At 30.9% G+C, this 23890-nt stretch overlaps 3 protein-coding genes across 7 annotated transcripts; 2 read left to right on the top strand and 1 right to left on the bottom strand.

Moving 5' to 3' along the window:
* Nucleotides 1-3221: 3221 nt before the first annotated feature.
* On the bottom strand, nt 3222-5502 carry LOC107953971 (cytochrome P450 81Q32). Its single transcript, XM_041097415.1, has 2 exons — nt 4479-5502; nt 3222-3921 (listed from the first exon to the last, which is right to left on the bottom strand). Exons 1-2 carry the CDS (start codon nt 5367-5369, stop codon nt 3307-3309), a joined length of 1506 nt encoding a protein of 501 aa, XP_040953349.1. The 5' UTR covers nt 5370-5502; the 3' UTR covers nt 3222-3306.
* Nucleotides 5503-13502: 8000 nt separating this feature from the next.
* LOC121219366 (gibberellin-regulated protein 5) lies at nt 13503-15282 on the top strand. The gene is made up of 3 exons (XM_041097414.1): nt 13503-13660; nt 13767-13797; nt 14891-15282. The coding sequence occupies exons 1-3, from the start codon at nt 13583-13585 to the stop codon at nt 15070-15072; spliced, it is 291 nt and encodes a 96-aa protein (XP_040953348.1). The 5' UTR covers nt 13503-13582; the 3' UTR covers nt 15073-15282.
* Nucleotides 15283-17815: 2533 nt separating this feature from the next.
* LOC107929780 (two-component response regulator-like APRR1) lies at nt 17816-22512 on the top strand. 5 transcript variants are annotated; one of them, XM_041097412.1, is made up of 10 exons: nt 17816-18114; nt 18411-18605; nt 18770-18887; nt 19057-19170; nt 19578-19641; nt 19724-19757; nt 19976-20068; nt 21606-21767; nt 21880-22013; nt 22249-22512. In XM_041097412.1, the coding sequence occupies exons 4-10, from the start codon at nt 19145-19147 to the stop codon at nt 22252-22254; spliced, it is 519 nt and encodes a 172-aa protein (XP_040953346.1). In that variant the 5' UTR covers nt 17816-18114; nt 18411-18605; nt 18770-18887; nt 19057-19144; the 3' UTR covers nt 22255-22512. The 5 variants fall into 5 exon arrangements, with proteins under 5 accessions (XP_040953346.1, XP_040953343.1, XP_040953347.1 ...); XM_041097409.1 differs by having other exon boundaries at nt 19943-20068; XM_041097413.1 differs by having other exon boundaries at nt 19057-19641; nt 22246-22512.
* The last annotated feature ends 1378 nt before the right edge of the window (nt 22513-23890 follow it).

Here is a 23890-nt window from a genome sequence, read left to right as displayed (position 1 = left end):
AGAAGGATATTCGATTATTTGGGTTAAATGAGAAAATCAAGACCCAATAAGTTAGGGCTCGATTTCACAAAATTCCTAAATATCGAATATTGCCTTTATTTTTAGAAGAATTCTAGTCTCGAGAAAATAACATGTCATATCCAATGCATTAGGACACAACATATCGAATTCCCGAGAATGAGCTTTTATTTATGTGTTTTGATTAAAGAAAATTTGATTATTTAGATTCAACGAGAAAAATTAAAACCCAATACGTTATGGCTCAATTCTCTCGAGGATTCCAAATATCGGGTATTGACTTTATTTCAAAATCGAGATAACAAGATGCCATATCCAGTAAGTTAGGATCCAACATTTTGAGGTCTCAAAAGCTTTATTTTAAAATTATTTTAAAATTGTATGGTTTTAATAAAATAAACAGTTAGCTATCTAAATTCGTCGAAAATAATTGAGGCCCAATAAGTTAGGGCACAATTCTCTCGATAACTATGAACACCAAGCCTTTCGGAAATTATGCAATAGAATGATTGTTATGCTTTAAAAATGCAATCTTACAAATGGAAACATGATTGAATAGCAATACATAATGAAAAGGATAAATAACAACCCAAACATACACTAAGAAGTGACAAACAAATAAAAGATAAATGCAAATAACAATAATTATTTTAGTCATATCATACAAATATCAATATCAATAATTAAGCACCCTATAAATTAATAACCAATTTCTGAAAAATGCTTCAAGATAATGAAAAAAATAATAACAATAAATAATATGAAGATTTGATACAATTTGATAATGAAAAAACAAATAAAGGGTTTAAATGAATTTTAATGGAAAATTTATTAAAAATAAAAAAAAATAAAATAAAAGTGAATAACTTAAAATTAATGCCTGCATTTTGATTTATAAAAATAAAAAATAAAAAATAAAATCTACTGTAAATAATAGTAAAAGAAATAAGTAAAATAAAAGAGTAAACTTGAAAGGAATAAAGCCTCCATGCATAAAAAAAAATTATCATTTAAAATTGCATACATACATACGCATACTAAGAAAACAATATTATATAAACATATATAAAAAAAATGAGATATCATTATGAAAAAAAAAATTGAAATTAATTAGACATATATACATAGATGAACAAAAAAATATGTATAAATTATGCTAGGATAGTGTATATAAAAACATATATATTTATATATATAAATATTTATAAAATTAAATAATGAATACACAAAATAATATTATATAATAAGAAAATTTATAGTAAAATTAGTTTGGTTGATATAAAAAAACTAATAATTATAATAACATCAAATGAAATTAATAATAATAAACCGATTAATTTAATAAAATAGAGCTATTGTGAATTTAAACAAAATTCTAAGGTTAGATTTGAAATAAATAGATAAACATCCGAATTGAAATAGGCTTAAAATTAAAGGGACCATTATAGCAATTTAACACGCCAATTCAGGAATTCAAATCTTATTAGCGAAACGACGCCGTCTAACCTAGGATCTAAATGAAATTAAAATAAAAGTGCGATAACAATTTAAAAAGAATTGAAAGGAAACTAAATCGAAATGAAAGTCAATGCGGAGGGACTCATTACTCAAAAAACCCATTGAACAAAATGCGTGGATCCTTCCCTCGGGTCGGGTCACCGCGCGAATACCAGCCTCATACGACGCCGTTTTGAGACCACCAAACTCGGCCTCAAATGACGCCGTTTCTAGCTATATAAAAATTGAAACAAACCCTAATCTAAGCAGACTGTTCGCCATTTTTTAAGAAAGAAGAAAAAAAAACCTAAAATGAACAGACCCTCTACGCCGCTTTGCTTAAAGGCCATCCAGATGACTTCCGATCCCAGCCCAACCTCCGATGATGACGGAGAGAGCCAGGATCTCGCCACTAGGTAACCCCTCCTCCTTAAAACCCCTCTTTTATATATCTATATGTATACAATAAAAACGAAAGAACAAAAAATGCAGAGAAGGAATATCGAAAAAAAGGAAGAAACCACCTTCTCTCTCAATTTTTATTTTTCTTTTCTGATTTTCGATACAGTATGCGTGTGTCTCCTTACAAAACGCTAAAAGTGGCCTTATATAGTCGAATCAAATCAAAATACATCTATTTTTTTGCCCTCTTTTTCTATTTTCTTTTTGTTACTCTCTTTTTGTTTTTTTCTTCGTTTTGCTGCTGTTTTTTGTGCGTGGTTGTTTGCTTGTGCTCTTTGTGTGTTGCAGGTGTACGGTCGTACGGAGACACAGGCGCGCGCGTACGGAGGCTCGCATAAGTGCAGAGGCCTGGCACGTGCAGGTGAGAGGAGCTGCTGCAGCGCTGGGGCTACGTGGGAAAGCTAGAGGCGCACTTGTGGGGAAACGGCGCTGGGAGCTTCTAGGGTTCCCTGCTGTTATAATCGGGTTTGGGCTAGGCTAATTTGGGGTTTAGGGTTTTAATTATTATTGGGCCATTCGGGCCATTGTAATTTTGGGTTTAAATTTTCTGTAAATGGACTGTTTTTGGTTTTTATCATTTGGGTCTGTTTTGCTGGTATGGGCCCGGAAAAAAATGGGCTCTTACAAGACCAATATATTTTTGGGACGTTACAAGTAAAATATTGTAAATCAGTAACATTTAAACCAAAAAAACACCACTAAAAAGTAGACAATTAGCGGCAATTGTAGATGAGAGCGCCACTAAAAAGTAGCACTAAATAGGTGTTTTGTGAGAAAAATGCCACAAAAGTAAGTGATTTTGTGGCGTTACATAGAAAAACATAGTTATACATAAATAGAGACACTAAAGTAATATCTTATTTTTAGCGACAAACATGGTATAAGCGCCACTATTTATGGCATTTTGTGGCTGTTGGAAATGCCACAAAAAGTGTTACATTCGTCGCTATGATAGCGACATATTTTTGTCAAATGTCACGACTTTTCTGGACTATCATTTTAGCGGCGTTTTTCGGAGTGGCTTATCTTTTGCCTCTAACATTTTTAGAGGCACTTGTAAACGCTACTATATCTTTAAAAAACTGTTGTTATTGCCTAAAATTGCTACAGTGTAAATTGTCTTGCATAATTCATTTTTATGATGCAACTTAGCATTAGGTAAATCTCAAGTAATCAGTGAGTCAATATTTGCTTATTCTTTTTATTTTTCATGCAAAAACCATTTAGGACAACAATACAAAAGATGATAATTAACTCTGAGATTTTATTAAACCGATAAGTTCTAAACATTACAATACTAAGGGCACAAAATCCCAACATAAGAGTTATTTATAAAAGTTTCAAAGCTTTATCCACAATGGGTCGAGCTTTGCACAGAGCCTCCAATGGATGAGCTTTAGGCATTGTGCCTCCAATACCTTCAGTCATATCAATTTGCTTACCATCAACCCTTTCCCAGTCAAAACATTGAATTAATGAGCCAAGGGTTAACCCTATTACTCGTAAAGCTAGTCCTGACCCTGGACATGCCCTCCTTCCTAACCCAAATGGCATTATCTTGTGAGACTGAGAATCATCATTCTCAAACCTTTCTGGCTTAAAACTTGTCGGATCATCCCATAATTGAGGGTCCCTATGAATGGACCATGCATTCATTAACACGGTTGTGCCACGCGGCACATTGTATCCGCCTATAGTGCAATCAATAGATGCCACATGAGGAAGTAAAAGAGGAATTGCAGGGTATAATCTTTGAGCCTCTAGTATAATACTTTGAAGATATTTTAACTTTGAAACGTCTATTTCATCAATCAAATTTTCTTGCCCTATTTCAGTGTCTATTTCAGCTTGAGCCTTCTTCAATACCTCTGGGTGGTTCAATAAATTGGTCATTGTCCATTCTAGGGTCACTGATGTTGTATCAGATCCTGCTAGTAATAGGACCTACGTGATCACCATGTATGTTATTAGGGTCAAAGCTAGAGAATTTTTCGAAGAATAGCCTAGAATTAAGTTATATAAGAGTTAAAACGTAAATTTACCGCTTTAATAGCTTATATCTTTATCATTTCTTAAATGATTAATTTAAAACTTTATCATATTTGAGGGGATAAAGTACAATTTTACTATGTACTAATTTAAATTGAAATTTATAAGTTTTAAACGGTCAAAATTCCCATTTAAGGGAGGGGAGGTGTCGGCCCTACATGTTATTAACTTGGTGATAGATAAAAACATGACTTTTCCTGTTTTGAACTTATGTTTGACATGATAAGGAAACTTTAATATCTCAATTCTCGAGCTATTTTTATCTTTGAAAAGCCCTTGAAATTTGACAACAACAAAAAAAAAAGTTAATTAAGCTTCCGTAGAGAAACCTACTTAATTAAGTCCTTACAAAAACTAAACCCTTTGACCAACTATTTCCGACTTAATTTATTTTTTTGCCTCATACCCTTTCGAAAACAATGAAACTTGAAGATAAAGAAGAGTGAACTAACCAGCATAAGCCCTTTGATGATTTCATCAGTGTAGTAATCAGGATCAGATTGTTGCAAGTTAAGAAGGTGATCTACCATACTACCATTACCGTTATTTTCCTGCTTCATCCATCGATGCTCATCGACCAACTTTTGCAGCAATCCATCCAACTTTTTCCCAATCTTTTTCACCTTCTTTTCGTACCCTCCAAACCAATTCAAAACCGGCAAGAAATCCGCACGATTTCCCGTACCGCCGTTCCTAAACGTCCCTTCTATAACCTCCCTGAACTCCCTCGCTTCCTTTTCATTCGTCACTTCTTCCCCAAAATACCTTTTCCCGGCAACCATCCTCATTATGTTATTAAACGTCATGTCATTAAGCATGGATTTCAGCTTCACTTTCACAAACTCCCGACGCGAATCACGCGACAAACTCACCAACAACCGCCGGGCCTCGTCTTTCCGAACAGCGGCAAAGGCGTTGAGACGACTCGAGGAGAAGATTTCAATAGCGCCGATGCGACGTAAGTTGCGCCAATGGTCACCGTAAGACGAGGTGGAAACTGTGGTGTAGTTGTAGCCGAGGTACTTCCCTGCGATCAACTTGGGACGGTTGGCTAAAACTATGTCGTTTACGGTGAAGCATTCCTCGGCAACAGCTGAAGACGAAACCACCACAAAGAGCCGAGATCCAAGGCGGAGGGAGAAGACAGGGCCGTATTTTTGAGAAAGACGGTGGTAGAAACGGTAGATAGGAGTTCTAAGGAGGTGGAGGTGGCCGATTATGGGGAGTGAAGGTGGGGATGGGGGGAGGTTTTGGGGGTGTTTTTTGGATTGAAATAATAATTTTGAACAAAGTAGGAGAAAGATCAATGAAAGAGATACATACACGATTGTTGTTTCTTCCATTTTGATTATAGTTTATTCATTAATTCATGGGTGTTTTGTTTTTTATATAGAGAGAATTAAAGATAGTGATGAATTATAAGCGTCACACCCAAGAAACAAAATTTTCCACCAATTTCTAATTGCATTTCATTCAAGGTTAATTTATGCTAGTAGTGCCAATATTTTATAAAAGTTGTATTTTTTAAGTCTTGAAAATCTAGTTTTAACTCAATTAGTACCAGCTAGATCCTTTAGGTATTAGTTTTATACTATGTGTATAGTTGTAGACTTAGTTTATATTTTTTAATTGAATCATTCTAAGCTTCTGTATTTCTTTTAATATTTAAAATTTCAATCTTGAGACAAATGATAATCATTAATCCAATTAAATTTTTGGTGAGTAATATATAAAATTAATAAATTGACATGAAATTACACTAATATATTCATCGTATTAAATTTTAAAAATAACAGAATTTAACTTAATGATTATCATTTGATAACTAAAATTTTAAAATTCAAAAAATCTCGATTTAAAATACAAATACTGAACTTACAACTTTAGTAAACAAACTAATAGCTATTGCTGGAATTCTTAATGATTGGTGTAGGATTAATATAAATGAAAATCCACGTGAATCTTCGAAATTCTTTAAGTTTATCATTAAGTGTGAAAACATCATTGTTTAATACATTAGGAAACATAATTATATAAATTATTAATAAATATTAAAACAAATTAGAAAGTATATAGTCCAACTTGACATTAATTAATAATATTGAAACAAATTTATTTAAAATTAAATATATAATATTCAAATATGTGAATACTAAAGGAAGGATTTTTTACATAAATAATATAAAATAAATAAATACCAGAATAAGATAAGAGCATTAATATTCACGAAATTAGGTAAATACTACCATAAACAACTAGTGTCGCCTGACCAATCGGCGGCAGCCCTTTCCTCTTTAAAATGAAATTTTTTTAAGGTGCAAGATCAATCGGCAACACCCATATTTTAAACCCAATATATTTGTTTTTTTAATGGTATACGCATAAAAACGAAAAAAAATTTATTAGTGTCGTCGATGTGTTAGGCTGCTTCCTATTATTTTAATAATATATATTTTTTAAGCTAAAAAAACTTAATATAAAAATTTTCGAGTATTGGAACTCGGGGCTATGGCCGACAGGTCACATCTGCAGAATGTGTAATTTTTTTTATACGTATACTATAAAAGAAATGTATTCTGGCTTTGAAATATGGATATGGCCGATTCATCATGCTGCACCCAAAAAAAAAATTTCTTTAAAATAGAAAAGATGCTGTCAATTGGTTAAACGACACTAATTATTTATTATAGTATTTATCTAATTTCGTGAATATTATTGTTCTTATATGGTATTTATTTATTTATACCCTTAAATGAAGGATACAAAAGTCTTTAAAAAATTTATAGTCAAAAGAAAATAAAAAAAGTGAAGTGCGCATTTGGCACGCTATCAATCTCAACTAGACGTCAGCGTATACGTTAATGCTCTTCAAGTTCTAGAAACAGTACTTTATCTTTAGGGCAAATTATATTCATGGTCATTAAACTATTAAAAAATTTATATTTTGGTCACTTAATTTAAAAAGTTATAAAATATTCATTGACCTAATCCAAAATTTTCAATTTAATTCATTAAGCTGTTTAAAGCTGATATTGTATTAGAAATTTACATGGCATCTTTTTTAAGATGAACTTTATTACATTAAATCCCTTAAAAATTTAAATTTTGTCCTAAAAAAAATATGATTTCTCTATTTTATTTACTTGTATTTTAGATCATATTATTTCCATATGTAAAATTATATTTTAATTTTGGTTTCTTTTTCCGCAAATGATAGAAGACCATACTAGTTTTTGGATTTTGAGATGTTGGTATTACTTATTAGAAATTAGAAGCACAATATAATTATTAAGGTTAAAAGGTTAATTTTATTCATATTTCAAATCATAAATATATAAATATATATTTTAATTATTGAAAAATTATACATGAAAATTAAGAGTAAAAAAATATGTAGTCGACAATGCTAATATAAGTTTACCCCCCTCAAGTCATATTTCTGGATTCGCCACTGATTGTATGGCCTTCTTTATTTGTACTAAGTAAAAGCTTTCTTTCTTCTTCTCTTACAATTTAATTTTTTTTTATGAAATAACTTTAAATGTTATAAATCTTTGAACTAAAATTCAAATAACTTTCTTCTTCGATCTCTAAAATTGATTGTCAAATCAAATTAGATTTAAGTTATGTTTTTCTATTCGTTAATGGTAATGGTAATTAAAATAAAAAAAAAACATTGGAATAGTTCTTTTTTTAAGTAAAAACTTTTAATAATGGTTTTTGCCAAGTAAAAATTCATTTATGAAGAAACTAAAATACAAAGTCCCAGACAGCAGTGCACAAATGCTAACTACAAAGCATGCAGATCTAGAAGAGCAAAAAGAATGAAAAGACACGTGTATAATTAAAGAAAGAGATGATATAAAAAAAAAACTCAAATCTCTAGACCAACGTAGCATCACTCCCAAACCTCAGTCCAGGTGTGGCGCAGGTAAGCCATCTTTATTGAAGATGAATGGGAGATATGATGAACCCAATTAAAAGGACACATCATCCTAGGAGTAGAAATAGACACCCAGATAGCAGCTTCATTATGTGTCAACAAGTTCACTGCCCAACAACAAACTCAAGTCAATCAGATGTAAGTTCACTAATTCTAGAGATAGGAGACAAAAAAATTCTTAATTTTAGGAGGGAGCTGCATACACCAAATAAGCTTCCAAAGTTTTGAATCCTAATTAACAATCCCCTGTACCATTCTTTCCTTTCGTAGCACAAGATATCCAATCTTAACGGAATATTTTCCATCGGAGCTTGCAGGCCTAACCATTATCATGCCCTTCACTATAGCTCAATGATACTTCCAAGATGGCTCTAACCACCATAAGGACATTAGCACTAAAAACTGCACTAGATTGCTCCAGATTCACCCTTTATCCTGATGTTCTACAATTATTCTTGTCAAAAATGATAGGAATGAGAAAAAAAAATTTGAGGGGTCACAATTAAATTGTACGTAAAAATATAATTTTATTATTTTAATAGTCTATATTTATAATTTTTAAAAGATTAAATCAAATTTTTATCATTTTTTGAGAATCAAAATGTAATTTTACTATTATTAATTTAAAATTTTATAAATGATAAAAAAAACATATAAAAAAAATTCTATTTTAGGGCCGGCACGCTGCCACCCCCGCTCCGCCGCTGCTTGCCAATTTTGATCATCCATGTCCATTGCTACCTGCAAACAAGCCTCTGTCGGCTGTTTTACCAAACTAACCCAAAAATAAATTATATTTACAAAAATAACTCAAGTTCAAAAATAATCACCAAAATAACCTAAAATGAACAGTGCCCACTCTTTTTTTGCACCAATGATTGTCTAATCATTGTGTCAGACTTAAAAAAATTATTTTTTTGGGTTTTGGCCTGTCAATGGCCGGAACCCATGTATTTTTTTCAAAAAAAATTGTATAATACTGATATACGAAAAAGAAAAAAAAAGAAAAAAAAAATTTGGGTGCTGGCCTGTCAATGGCCGTCACCCAACAGTAAAAAAAATTACTTTTTTTTTCGTGTCAGAGTCAGATATAAATATACGAAAAAAAAAAATGGGTGCTGGCTTGTCAATGGCCGACACCCAGTACAATTTTAAAAAAAAATTTCTTTTTTTTTCGTGTCAGAGTCAGATATAAATATACGAAAAAAATTTTAAAAAATTTTTTTGGGTGTTGGCCTATCAATGGCCGGCACCCAGTACAAATTTAAAAAAAATTCTTTTTTTGTGTCAGAGTCAGATATAAATATACGAAAAAAATTTAAAAAAATTTTGGGTGCTGGCCTGTCAATGGCCGGTACCCAATACAATTTAAAAAAAAATTCATGTCAGAGTCAGATATAAATATACAAAAAAAATTAAAAAAAAATTTTTTGGGTGCTGCCCTGTCAATGGCCTGCACACAGTACAAATTTTAAAAAAAATTCTTTTTTTTGTGTGAGAGTTAGATATAAATATACGAAAAAAATTAAAAAAAAAAAATTTTGGGTGCTGGCCTATCAATGGTCGGCACCCAGTACAAATTTAAAAAAAATTCTTTTTTTTCGTGTCAGAGTTAAATATAAATATACAAAAAAAATTTAAAAAAAAAAACATTTTTGGGTGCTGGCCTGTCAATGGGCGGCACCTAGTACAAATTTAAAAAAAATTCTTTTTTTTTCGTGTCAGAGTCAGATATAAATATACGAAAAAAATTTAAAAAAAATTTTGGTGCTGGCCTGTCAATGGCGGCACCCAGTACAAATTTAAAAAAAAAAATTTCGTGTCAGAGTCAGATATAAATATATGAAAAAAATTAAAAAAAAATTTGGGTGCTGGCCTGTCAATGGCCGGCACCCAGTATAAATTAAAAAAAATTTCTTTTTTTTTCGTGTCAGAGTCAGATATAAATATACAAAAAAATTTAAAAAAAAAGTAAATTTTTTTTTTACTGTTGGGTGCCGGCTACTGACAAGCCAGCACCCAAAAATAATTTTTTTTTCTTTTTTTTCTTTTTCGTATATCAGTATTATACAATTTTTTTTAAAAAAATACATGGGTTCCGGCCATTGACAGGCCAAAACACAAAAAAATAATTTTTTTAAGTCTGACATAATGATTAGGCAATCATTGGTGCAAAAAAAGAGTGGGTATTGTTCATTTTAGGTTATTTTGGTGATTGTTTTTGAACTTGGATTATTTTTGCAAATATATTTTTTTTGGGGGTTAGTTTGGTAAAACAGCCGCCTCTCTCCATTGCTACCTGGCACTTCAAACCCAAGTGGTTGATCTATATATATATATATATATATATATATATGTATATATATCTCCTCAATCAAATTCCCATTGAGGAATGCATTATTGACATTAGTTTACCTTAACGACCATCCATTCATGACAATAATAGCAAGTACAGTCTGAATGGTTGTTCCTCTAACCAATGGATTAAAGGTGTCTCGAAAATCAGATCCAACATGTTGAGAAAACCCTTTAGCTACCAGTCATGCTTTATACCTTTCTACAGTCCCATCAACTTTCTTTTTCACCTTAAACAGCCACTTGCAGCCTATGGCCTTATGATCAGCAGGAAGTGAACAAAGACTTCATGTGTTGTTGATGAGTGGTCATATTAGTTGAACTAGTAGCCTCAACTATTGTAGCTTGTTGGCGTGTTTTAGCATCAAGAAGCATGGTGGTGACACCCTAAATATTGTAGGGTATCTGACTTGCTATTATGACTGAAATAACATATTCATCCTCTGGCGACAACCCATTAAGAATTGTAGTGACATGTTTATGCTCACTAATAACTTTTCCGCAACTAGAAAGATTGTCACAATAACCCTTGACTCTCATTAAGAATTCTTTCATTGAAAGATCACCCTTGCACTGAGAGTGCAAGGCCCTTCTATAAAACATCAATCAAGAGGTAGTCATACTATCATACAAGTTAGCACAGATTTGAGCACTAGTACCCGTACCATTAAGATGTGGAAGAACCCATTGACTCACCGATGATAAGAGCCATGAGACAAGATCGCTATCCTGTTGCTCAAATAGAGCAAATTCAAGATTCTCCTCAGGCACACCATTTGCATTTGGAATTAGTTGAGGAGGAGGAACAATACGAGAATTAAGAAAGTGTTTAAACTTATAAGTCTTAATGCCACGCAGGTAATTATTGTCATCAAGAAGAATAATGATCTTCTTGGTGGAAAAGAACCAATTGTCAAAGACCCCATCACCAAGGTTGGAAGCCATCATGGTGTAGCAGACTAAACAACAAACAGACTAGATAGAAGAGCCATGAAAACCACATGCACTCAAAGAATTAACTCTAGAAGAAAATGAAGCTCTGATACCATGTTAAACTAATACAAAGAATGAAAATAACAAATATTTTAAGAATCAAAGATGATCATTGAATTCATCTAATATGTATAGTAGTTGCTATTGCTTTTATACTCGATAACAAAGTCTGCTATCAACAGCTAACCTAATTGTCAGCTAACTAACAACTAATACGTTAACTGACTTAATCAGTTACTCTAACATTCGTTTTAGTCGAAATGATAAATTTGAGATATGAAAAATTATAATATTTTGGGTTTGGATTTCATCATATACTAACATTTTTCTAAATTTTATATAAAAAAGATAAAATTATCCTCAAAATAATTTATATTCTTTTGTAAAAATAAAGCATTTTTGATAAATTGCCCAGCTGAAGGTGGCACTAACTTAATAAGAATCATAAATATTAGATAGATCATTTATATAATAATTAGGTTAACATTTGATATCATACAAATAGAATATTTTAACTCCATAAGTAGATTTCAAATATTAACATTTTAAATGAAATGTAAGTCGCTAGAGTTGCTCATAGATTAGGTCGGGTCAAGCTTAAAGCATGATATTTAAAGTTGCTCATAGATTAGGTCGGGTCAAGCTTAAAGCATGATATTTACACACTTTATACTTGTCCAAGCTCAATTCGACTTGAAATACAGGCCTAAATTTTTAGCAAGCTCGTTCATATTTATAAATAGTTAACTAAAGCTCATTTTAGGTTTGCTTATATTTTTTTAATTTTTTAAAAAATATTTATATTTTTTATTTAATATTTAATAAATTTATATATTCTTCATTTATTAAAATTTTATATGTAGGCATCTTAACATTTTTTTAATATTAACATTTTAGTATTATATATTACTATAAATTTAGTTTAAGTGTTATAAATTATATAATATATAACATAATATAATATATTATAAACATGCGAAATTAGGTCGAGCTCAAGCCTTGGACGTTCAAGTCCAAGTCGAACTTTTTAAACCGACCTAATTCTTTTTCAAGTCTTTTTTCGAGTCTAATATTTTTTTTCAAACCCTCACAAATTTTTCATGAACAGTTCTATATACGATATTTTAAATATTATTTATAAAATTTAAAAGTTTTAGTGATAAAATATCAAATACTTTTCTTAATATTGTTATTACTATTTTTAGTCAAAATTCCTATTTAATCAAAACTTGTTGGATCATCCCGTGATATTGGGCCCCCAATGAATGGATAAATCTATGACGTGAGGAACTAGAAGAGATAAATCTATAATTATTTTTCTATCATATTTCTTTATACGAGAGAAAGTTCGTAGCTAACGATAAATCTATAAATATATCCAAATCTATGAGTAAAACTAACACCTACTTCTATATAGTTTTAAGAAATGGGTAAATTAATTTATGTATGTCACTTTTATTAAAATTTTATTTATTTATATTGTTAAAAATTAGTGTAATTGACGAAATAATTAGACAGTAATATATGATCTATCACGTGTACATCATGCTGACATAAATAAACTAATTTTTAATAATAAAAATGGATAAACCTTTAATAAAATAATTAATTTACTCTTAGATTTAAAATATAAAAATTAATTTATTTATTTTTTAAGAAAACGGAACAAAACGCAATACCACTCTTAGTACGAGCTAGTAGGTAACCAAATGTGTAAACCTTCAACCACTTTATGGGAAAAAAACATAAGTCAAGTTGGAAAACAAAGAAAAAAACTATTAGTTTCTGTTTGTAACAACAAAAACAATATACGAAAGCCACGCCGCTGATATCGCTTTGATGAAATCCCCATGTGAAAGATACCCCATACTTAACGCCATAAACAATGTAATTTCTCTTTTTTATTTAATTATCAATTTCATACCTTTAGTTTATAAAAATTAAAAAGTTACTTTTTACTTTAATCCTTTCATTTTATGAAAATTTTTAAAAAATTAATCTAATTGTCTGTAAGCACATGAGAGAGGACTAGAAATTTGGATAACTTTTTAGTTTCTGTAAAACGTGAGAATCGAATTCTGACAAATTATAGTAAAATAATTAATTTTTTAGTTCTTATAAAATAAAGGGATGAAATTCGTGATTAAACTTTTTTATATTTACATTTTTTGCCTATAAATATCAGCATTCTTCTTCTTCATTTTCCTTCCATTATAAGAGTTTCTTTTTAAGATTTTAAATAGGGTATTTGAGGAAGAAGAAGAAATGGCAGATTCTTCACGAAGTTCATTGATTCTTCTATTTTCTATGCTTCTTTTAATTACTCTATCCCATATGACTGAGGTACGTACCGAGGAGGAAATTTCGTTTCTACATTTTATTTTCCAATTTGCTCATTAATTACTATTTTTTTTCTTTTTCATTTCATTAATTTGATATTTCTTTGCAGGCTTCTGGTAGTGCTAAGCTTCGTCCTTCAGGTAAACCATATATATTCTTTCCCTCCAATTTCCTATGCACATATACTCTAGAAGCTTTGCTTGTGGAGAAAACTTTGAATTCTCGTATATTATTGTTGAGAAGAGATCGATTTCTTTTATAGAAAATTTGGAAATGTCGTCTGAGTTTTGTCTTCAAATTCTTCTTGTCTGATAAGGTGGTAGGTTAAATAAATTAAACGGTAGCATCTTGTGGGGTTGGATTGTACGTGGTTCATGGAAATATAAATATTTACGTTAGGAGGACTTGAATCCATGCCCTTATATAGTATTGTTGGGCATCTATGTGCTTATAAAGAAAATGCGCACATTTACCCTTAGTAGGGTTTGTTAAATTGTAGCGTGTATGCCCAATAATGTCCATATAAGTGTATGAGTTCAAATCCTACCAAGTATAAATGTTCATTCGGGTTTTCACACTATTGAATTTGACATCTCTTCATGTAACCACAAGCACTTGAACTGAAGATAATATCGATCTATTAAGAGGTTTATCGACTCTTGACAGATAATACTTCAAAGATTTTTCTATAAGAATCATTTCACATCTAGGGTTAACTTAAAATGTCAATCTTTTATTCAAACGATTATTATCTTATATATGCTTATTCAAACGGGTAAAAAATCATGATACTTACCATTTAACTAGTATCATAAAAAGAAAAAGATTGATAACTTAAGGCATAACAATACCTTTTAAAAAGAAATGAAGTTGACTATTAATCTTTCAAAAAGAATTATTATTTTTTAACAAAATATTAACTAAAAGGTTACTTTTTTTCAACATGGAAGCTTGAATTTTTATTTTTAAATATTTTTATAATTATTAAATTATTTATTAACATGGTATGCAAGACGTAAGTAGACTGCCCAAGCAAACATTGTTAAAAAAAATTAATATTTTAGCATTAAAAACGATTTAATTTAATAATCAAATTTAACTAAAAGTAAGAATAAGGATTACACTAACAAAAAGATATAAATATTGAATACGATGTATTTAAAATACAAAATTGACTTTGGTATAAGTTTTATCCATTTGATGCGATGAAATTACGTATGCATGGATGGATAGATTGCAAGCCAAGATGCAGTTACCGATGCTCGGCGACGTCGCATAAGAAGCCATGCATGTTCTTTTGTTTAAAATGCTGTTCTAAATGCCTATGCGTGCCGCCTGGTACTTATGGCAACAAGCAAGTTTGCCCTTGTTATAACAATTGGAAGACCAAAGACGGAGGTCCCAAATGCCCTTGACAATTTCCCATTTTTCTTAATTTTTTTCTATTATTGTTGTCTTAAATAAGGTTACTTTAATTAAGAATTATATGATGTTTCATTGTATTTTTAGTCTAGGGTATAGATTCCTAAAAAGGTGAATCTTATCCATCTATTGGAAGTTTTTGGCCCTATCACTGTATTTTTCTTTCAATTTTTTGAATTGGGGAAGGGGCATCATATTATTTAGATTTTGTTTTTTTTTTCTTTAAATACTCATATTTTTCTAGGGTAAAAATATTTTTCAGTGCTTTTCAATTTCGAAACTGAGCATGGTCTCTTTTAAAAAATATTGGAGCAACTTAATCTCTGTCGATTCCGAAAGTGAGCAATTAAGGACAATTAAGTACGACATTAATGTCTTCCATCAATTGTACATAATTTTGATTGATATAATAACAAATTTAACCTTTGATATTTACATATTTTATTATTTTGACATTAATTCTAATACATTCAATAAATCCAATCTCAACATTTACACTAATGTTGTAAGAAAATTTTGTTAAATTAGAACCAAACACTACACCAAAACAGGCTTTTAGCGGTGTTTTTAGCGGCGTTTGGACATAAAACACCACTAAAAATTGAGCATTAGCGGCGTTTCTAGGAAAGCGCCGCTAAAAATTAGCGTTAGCGGCATTTTTTCAAAAAACGCCGCAAAAAGTCTAAGCCCAACGATTTTGTACCTTTCAGATCTTTAGCAGTGTTTTTTAAAAAAACGCCTCTAATGCTCATACTTTAGCGGCGTTTTTGAGAGAAGCGCCGCTAATTCTCAGATCTTTAGCGACGTTTTTGAGAAAGTGCCGCTAAAGCTTAGATCTTTAGCGGCGTTTTTGAGAAAGTGCCACTAAAGCTTAGATCTTTAGTGGCATTTATGAGAAAGCGTCGCTAACGCTCAGAGCCTTAGCGGCATTTCTGAGAAAGCGACGCTAATGCTCAGATCTTTAGCGGCGTTTCTGAAAATGCGCCGCTAATGCTCAAATCTTTAGCGGCGTTTCTGAAAATGCGCCGCTAATGCTCAGGGCTTTAGCGGTATTTTTTAAAAAGCGCCGCAAAAACATTTTATCTGCTATTTACTATTTAATTTATTTTTAATTGAATATTTGTTAAAAATGGATAAATTTGAAATAATGACACGTAAAAATAATTTGAAATAAAAAACATAGAAAAATATTTGTTAAAAATGGAGAAATTAAAATACGATTATTTAAAATAATTTTAAAATTTTTTATGTACATGATTGATTGATTTTTAATTTATATATTAAATACTTTCAAATATAATTGTAAAAGATACGATAAAATTAATTTTAAAATATTTAATTTAATTATCATTGTAGTTTAGGGTTTAATATATATGGTTTAGGGTATATATGGTTAATTTAGGATTTAGGGCTGGTTTAAGAGTTGCAATTTTAAGGTTTATAAATTATGGAATTAGGGATTATAGATTAGGGATTCTGATTTAAGGGTTGTGATTTAAGGTTTATGGGTTAGGGGTTAAGGGTTAGAGATTAAGAGTTAGGGATTTAGGGTTAGGGGTTAAAGGTTAGGGATTAAGGGTTAGATTAATTAGTGTGTTTTAATTTATATATTAAATAATGTTTAGGGGCTAGGGATTTAGGGTCAGGTTAGGGTTTATGATTTAGATTAATTAGTATTTTTTAATTTCTATATTAAATAATGTTAGTGGTTTGGGGTTTGGGTTTTGTGGTTAAGAGTTAGTGATTTAGGGTTTAGAGATTCGGGGTCGAGTTAAGGTTTAAAGTTTAGATTAATTAGTATTTTTAATTTATATATTAAATAAGTTCTTATATAATTGTAAAAGAGAAATAATAAATTGTAAAGATTATTAGTTTAAAATTGATATGCAATATATAATAATTGAATATAAAAAATTGTAAAATATGCGAGCTTTGGCGGCATTTATAGCCAAAACGCCACTAATATGATTTAGAATTTTTCAAAACAGTGTCGTTTCATTACAATAATTTAATTTATTAGTGCCGTTTCTTCTGTAAACGCCGAAAAATGTAACATTAGCGGTGTTTATGACTAAAAAATATTTAATTTAAACCATTTGATATATTTAAATATTAGGTTTAAAAAATTTAATAAAAAAAATGTAACAAATTGGTACATATAGGTAACTATCTATTTTAGATATATAGGACCAAATTATAACAAATAAAAATAAAATACAAAAACTAAAATCATTCCACATCGAACATATCTAGCAAAATAATTATATTTTAGTTAGGAAGAAATATCTCTAATAAAATGGAGATTAGATCAGAAATAAACAATATAAAATCATAATTGACGTCTCAATCTTTAATAGAAATTTGATATGTGAGAGATTATTTGATAGTAAAATAATTTTACTTTAAAAAAATAGCGCATTTCATATAGCAAAACATTTAGCAGCGTTTTTATAAAAAACGCCACAAAAAATAATTTTACTTTAAAAATAGCCATTTTATATAGCAAAACATTTAGCGGCGTTTTTATAAAAACGCCGCAAAAAAATCAATTTATAGAAAAACAAAATAAAATTTTTTTAGCATAGTAAAATGAAATAATTTTTTGCATAAGCAATAGCGGCGTTTTTATAAAAAAACGCCTCAAAAAATCAATTTATAAAAAATAAAATAAAAAAATTTTAGCATAGTAAAATGGTATCATTTGGTTCAAACTGAAATAATTTCATTTTCCCCCCTAAAATTGGCTTCTGTTTCAATTCAGACGTCCACCCAGACTCTCTCTCTCTCTCAGACGTTCAGCGCTCACTTTTTTTCTCTCGACAGTTCTCTCAACATCCCTAATCTTCAAAGCCTATCATATCCCTAATCCATTCCGCTTTTTATCTTCTTACTAGCGTTGACCATTGAAAAACACTCGCGATCTATCTTCACTCACCATGCTCGAGCTTTCCTCCACACTCTCAAGCCATGTTCGGTTCTTGCTGCAGTCCTTGACCGAAGCCAACGCTGACTCTGTTTTTCGAGAACTCTGCCAGGTTTTTTATTTTTGGGCTTTCGCTATATAATTTTCCTTACGAATGCCAATTCGATGGTTTTTTAGGTTACATTTGTATTGATTCGTATGGTCACTTAAAGAAAACCCTAGAATTATGCAAAACTTGACGTTAGATTTAATGTATTTGTTTAATAGAATTAGATTGAGTTACTTAAAGAAAACCCTAGAATTCGCTTGATCACGTTGTAACTCTTTTCTTTACTCGATTAGTTAGGTTGGTGCAGTTTGAGCTTTATTTTTTACTAATTTATTGCTTCCTTATCTACACTGAGTTAGGTGCTGTGTGATGGTTGTAAAGTTTGGGTGCGTGCAGAGTGCGGCAAAATTTCCAGCCATCAAATTTTTTATTTCCCCAATCAAATCATATTTGCCTCTCCAGGTTCTGGGGGCCACTGATTATTACTGCCCTACTTTCAAAGTGAAGTTTAACTTTGAATTATCAGATTCAGAGAAGTGGCAGCCAAAAAATAAGTAAGTCTGTTCTATTTTGGAATCAGTAGTTGTCTATGTCAGTGTGTATGATTTACTTGTTTTATAAAATATATCTATGTGTATTTGAAAATTATTTAAGGATTCTGGCTGATTCTTTATTCTTCACCTCAATGTTTCTAATGATTGTAAAACCTTTGATGCAGATCAAAAACTAACAACAGTCAACTAGTTTTGCCTAACAAGGTTACTGTTCTCTGCTGTGGTGTTGAAGGCATATATTACCCAAGCCTCCACTCCTTTTTGGGATGTTTTTAGTGAAAGGCAGGTTTTATATTTTCAGTTTTTTTTAAATTTTAAATCAGGGTAAATTAAAAGTTATTTGGAGACAGTGTGCAACAATAAAATATATTAAAATTTAAGTTGAAATTTGTTCCAGATTTTCAATAAAATATATTTAGCTAAAATATGTAGACTCATCGGATTTTTGCAGGCAAACTTATCTGCTACTGGTGATGAAGCCTAGAGGGACAAGGAAGCTGTTGTTTTGGTTCTTGGTGTAATCGCTAGAGGTTGCATCAATGGTCTTTATCCTCGTTTGTCCGAGGTAGTACTCGTTTAGTTTTTGAGACAGATTATGGAATGATGCATATAAAACATTCATCTGTTTTTGTTAAATCATGTTATGCTCCTAAATTGATCATTGTTGTTAAATATGTTTATGTGTGCAGATTGTGGCATCTCTAATTCCCCTTTTAAATGCTGTGTGGTTGATACCTTTTTCTAATTTAGTAATGAATAATTAATAACCCCTTTGACCGACTATAGTTTATGTGTTTGCATCATATACCAATCATTTGTTGTTCTTGGTACATACTGCCGATAAACTTCTTTTATCGGTTTCTTTGGCTTTGGATTTTATGTTGAGAATTCTCATGTTTCATCCATTCGGGATAGTGGTAATAAAAAAGGCTATGAGCAATTTGACATGGTTCTTATGGCTTTCCTGCAAAGAATATTGGATACTAACAAGCTGGTACAAGGGGCTGCTTGTTCTGCTCTTGCAATACTTGAAGAGGTTGTAAACTTGCTGTATAACTAGTTACATTTTTGGGATTTAAATTCTTACAAGTTTCAACCTTTGTCTTATACATTTACAGGAGGCTGCCGAAAAGTTGGCACCAATCAAACTAGGTATGTGTTTTCTTGTAGCAGGTGCTTGCTATGAGCAGCAAAGTATGAATGAATGTGATTATCAACTTTACAAATATACATAGTAAAGTTTAAAGTATGAATCGAATTGCTATGAGCAGTAAATTTAGGGATAAAACGTCACACCAAATTGCTATGAGCAGCAAAGAAAATTTTTTTAATTGCAGAAAACCAACTTCCCTTCTTTCCCATACTGCCAGAAAATTTAGGGACCGCACGACTTGTGGTTGATTTCGATAGGTGGTGGACTGGTGAGGAATCTGTGAATGTTCTCTTAGAATCCACATGTCAAGGTAAAGTCTTCCCTTTCCAGATTCGGAACTTAATTTATTTATTTTTATTTTTATATTTAATCTGTGGTGGACTTGCTTGACTTTGCTTAACTTTGCTTAACTTACATTATTAGATTAGCTATAACCTTTCTATATGTCTATATAGTTATGTATTTTCTTGCATTGTTAATGTCTGTATTGCCTTTGTTTTTCTTTGTTTCCCTTCTTTTTCTGTCTTTGGTTTTAAAAAAATCTTTTTTCTCTTCTTTTTTTGTTGTGTAAATACGCGTATTGCCGTAAATCATGTTTGTTTGCAAATTTGCAATATGACTTTAGGGACTGTTAATGTTATGAATTTGGTTTAATTGCATGCTAGAATTCCTTCCAGTTATTTAGTTAAGCACTCCTTTATTGCGATGTAATAATATGAAAATGTAGTTTGAATTTTGATTGCCACCACAACCTTAATGTCTACAAGAACTGAATTTGAATAAAGAGCTTAAAGCAGGAGTAGGAAATGGGTTTATAGATAGGAGCAAAGTGAGGATTTTGCTATGTGATAATGATACCAAGAGCTGTGAGGAAGTTTTTTCACTTCTTTTGAAATGTTCTTATCAGGGTATACTGAGCTTTTATTAATATGTTTACTTTTTTTCCTCATATCTTATTGAGTGTAGAATATGTTTATTTATTTATGCTGATTTTATTGTTGTTGTTCTTGTTCGTTATTGGGTATTTGGAGTCAAATTTTATGTTTTGTATCTGTTGAGTTTTTTGTTAAATTATTTGTTTTTGTTTTGTTTTGTTTGAATTGTGTGATTTAAATGGCTGTTGAAGTGCAACTAATGGTACTGGTTGAATTTTCATTTAGGAATCTGAAGGTTAAAGTACAGTTGAAAATATGCTATTATAGTCTGGAAAAAAATAAATGATATGTAAAAGAAGTTGATTCTGTCAGCTGTAAATGATTATTTGTGTGTATATATATTATTCTCTTCTATAAGTTCATTATGTTATTATCTGATTATGCTACTTTTGCTTACTGAATCTAGTCTTTTATTTCGACTTGCTTTGCTCCATGGGAGCTTAATTTGAGAAACTTGATAAAAAGGATATTTGGGGTATACGTTTAACATCCTTATCTGGTTGTCTTCTAGTTCCTTGTTCTCATGCTTTGCCTCGTAAATAAACAACGATAGCTGTGAGAATTTTTTGTAGAGTGTTGATAAGAAAAGAAAGAAGGATAAGAAATGAATTCACTTGCCAGCAATCATCAGTTAATGAGAAGTTTGGGAAGTGTTAACTTATGTGTGTTTGGTATAGGGTTATGTTATATCATAGAGCCTTACTTATAGATAATAAGAGTAGAAGTAGACTGAAATTCACATGGATGACATTTAGGTAGCTTCAATATTTTTGAGTAACTCAACTACTTGTCTTACTTCGATGATTGTATATTGCATTTAAGAGTGCATAATAGTTTTATGACACTTCTCATATGTTAATTTTGTGAAGTGATGTGTCAGCTTTATGATTCCGTGTTACTTTTTATTCACAGTGACTACAGTAAAGTCTGCTAGACAGGTCATTGATGCACTGAATGCTGAGGGACCTAACATTGATATAATACTTACTAAAGTCGACCTCCCAATGACAAAAGGAATGAAGTTGCTAAAGTATATTATGCGGAATAATGAACTGCGGCGCATTCCTGTTATTAGTAAGTTTGTCTTGTACCTTTCTTCAGACGTCGAACTTTCATCATAGTGAATTTTCCTTCTGGTGTTCATGGTCTGATCATTTATATACATTTCTTTCTTCTTTATGACAAGTGATGTCGGCCCAGGATGAGGTCTCTATTGTTGTTAAGTGCCTGAGGCTTGGTGCTGCTGACTATCTTGTCAAGCCTTTACGAACCAATGAATTGTTGAACTTGTGGACACACATGTGGAGAAGGCGACGTGAGGTTTGTTGCCCTTCTTTTTTCTTTCCTTTGTTCTTCTATAATAAAAATTAGATCCATGGCACTTAATAGTCATGAGAGTAAAATTGAACATACTCATCTCAGACATGCCTTCATACCCATATCTACATGTCTTTATACTGACACCTAACACTTATACCTAAGTCCGACTAACATGGTTCTTTTCTTTTTCAAGTTCTAAATTGTTTAACAATAGGTTCTTTGTTTTCTTAAGTAGGGATGATGAAGATGATCCTGTTGCCAAGATGAAGGCAGCTGAGGAAGCCTTGGAAGCAAAACAAAAAGTAACAAATAGCTTGTCTGCTACCTGTTCTTTTTTTTTTTATCATGTTATATAATTTTGTGACAAATTGTTTTTGGTACTCTGAAGATATTTATGCAAATTTACCCTATGATTCTATTGTATTTATATTGCATGGTTGCACCATGTATTTCTTAACTAGTTTGATAAATTTTATGTGTGGTGTTTAATTTTTCGTTATTGTCTGTGTAACTTGTAGCAAAAACCTACATTTGAGCTATCTTTCCATTGATTATTTTAGTTTTGATTCTAAATTTTTAGTTTTACTTTAATATTTATGACAACTTGAGTTCTAACTTTTGGATTTTAATTGTGTTATTAATTTATTATTTTAAATTCTAAAACTAAATTTATTAATTTTTATATTTATTTTTAAAGTTAAAAATTTCATAGCAAATTTGATTTAAATAATATTTTTTATTTATCCTTAAAAGTATATTTAAAGTTCAAATTTAAAAAATAAAACATAATATAATAGTTATCATAAAAATAAATATTATTTGATTAAAATAAATTTTTTTTTAAAGATTAGGTTTTTAGTGGCGTTTTTGCTAGAAGCGCCGCTAAAGGTTTGTTATTTAGCGGCATTTGTGGGAAAAGTGTCGCTAAAGGTCGTGGTTTTTAGTGGCGTTTGCGGGTAAAGCGTCGCTAAATGTCGTGGTATTTAGCGGCGTTTGTGGAAAAAGCGCCGCTAAAGGTTGTGGTCTGTAGCGGCGTTTGTGGGAAGAGCGCCGCTAAAGGTCATGGTTTTTAGCGACATTTATGGAAAAAGCGCCGCTAAAGATAGCGACGCGTTCTTTAGCGGCATTTTTTCCGGCGCTTCTCAAAACGCCGCTAAAGGCCTAAAAAAACGTCGCTAAAAGTATATTTTGGTGTAGTGAAATTGACAGCATGTATAAACTTTGAGATCTAAATTTATTATATTAAATTTAATAAAATCATATGCGGTTGATGGAAAACAATAATTTCATAATTAATTGTTACTAGTTGCCCACTTTCGAAATTGACAGAGATTAAATTGTTTTGATTTTCTTAGAGAGATCAATTTGCTCAATTTTAAAGTTGAGAAAGATTGGAGTGATGTTTTTATTTATATATATATGCATTATATATATTTGTATACTGTTATAGCTATTGAGGGTTGAAATCAATTTTATTTTTGGACTCTATCGACAGATTTATAGTGGTTGGTAAATTGCAAGCACATGACTCCATGGGCTAGCTGGTACCTTAATCCAAGCCTTGCCATAAGCTTGCTTTTCAGTAACATGGAACCATGCGTTCGCCCTTTGGTGACCATAACTTATGCTTATTCATGCATTTCGAAGCACTCTCGCCTTATAGATCCATCAAATTCTTTGAGAAAGAAAAAGAAAACAATTGAGGGTTGAATCTCAACCCCAAAAATAGCATTCATTCATTTGTATTTCTTTTCATCTATCAATGCAAATAAATAGTAGGTTAAAAATCAATATAACCTTATCGAATAAATTGGACACACGTATTAATGTCATTTGTCATCTATAAACCAATTATACCATCATTCAAAAGCAATAAA

This window comes from Gossypium hirsutum, chromosome D07 (assembly GCF_007990345.1).
Source record: "Gossypium hirsutum isolate 1008001.06 chromosome D07, Gossypium_hirsutum_v2.1, whole genome shotgun sequence".
NCBI classification, from domain to species: Eukaryota; Viridiplantae; Streptophyta; class Magnoliopsida; order Malvales; family Malvaceae; genus Gossypium; species Gossypium hirsutum.
Note: the sequence above shows the minus strand (reverse complement) of the source record. Positions and strands in the feature narration are given on the sequence as shown.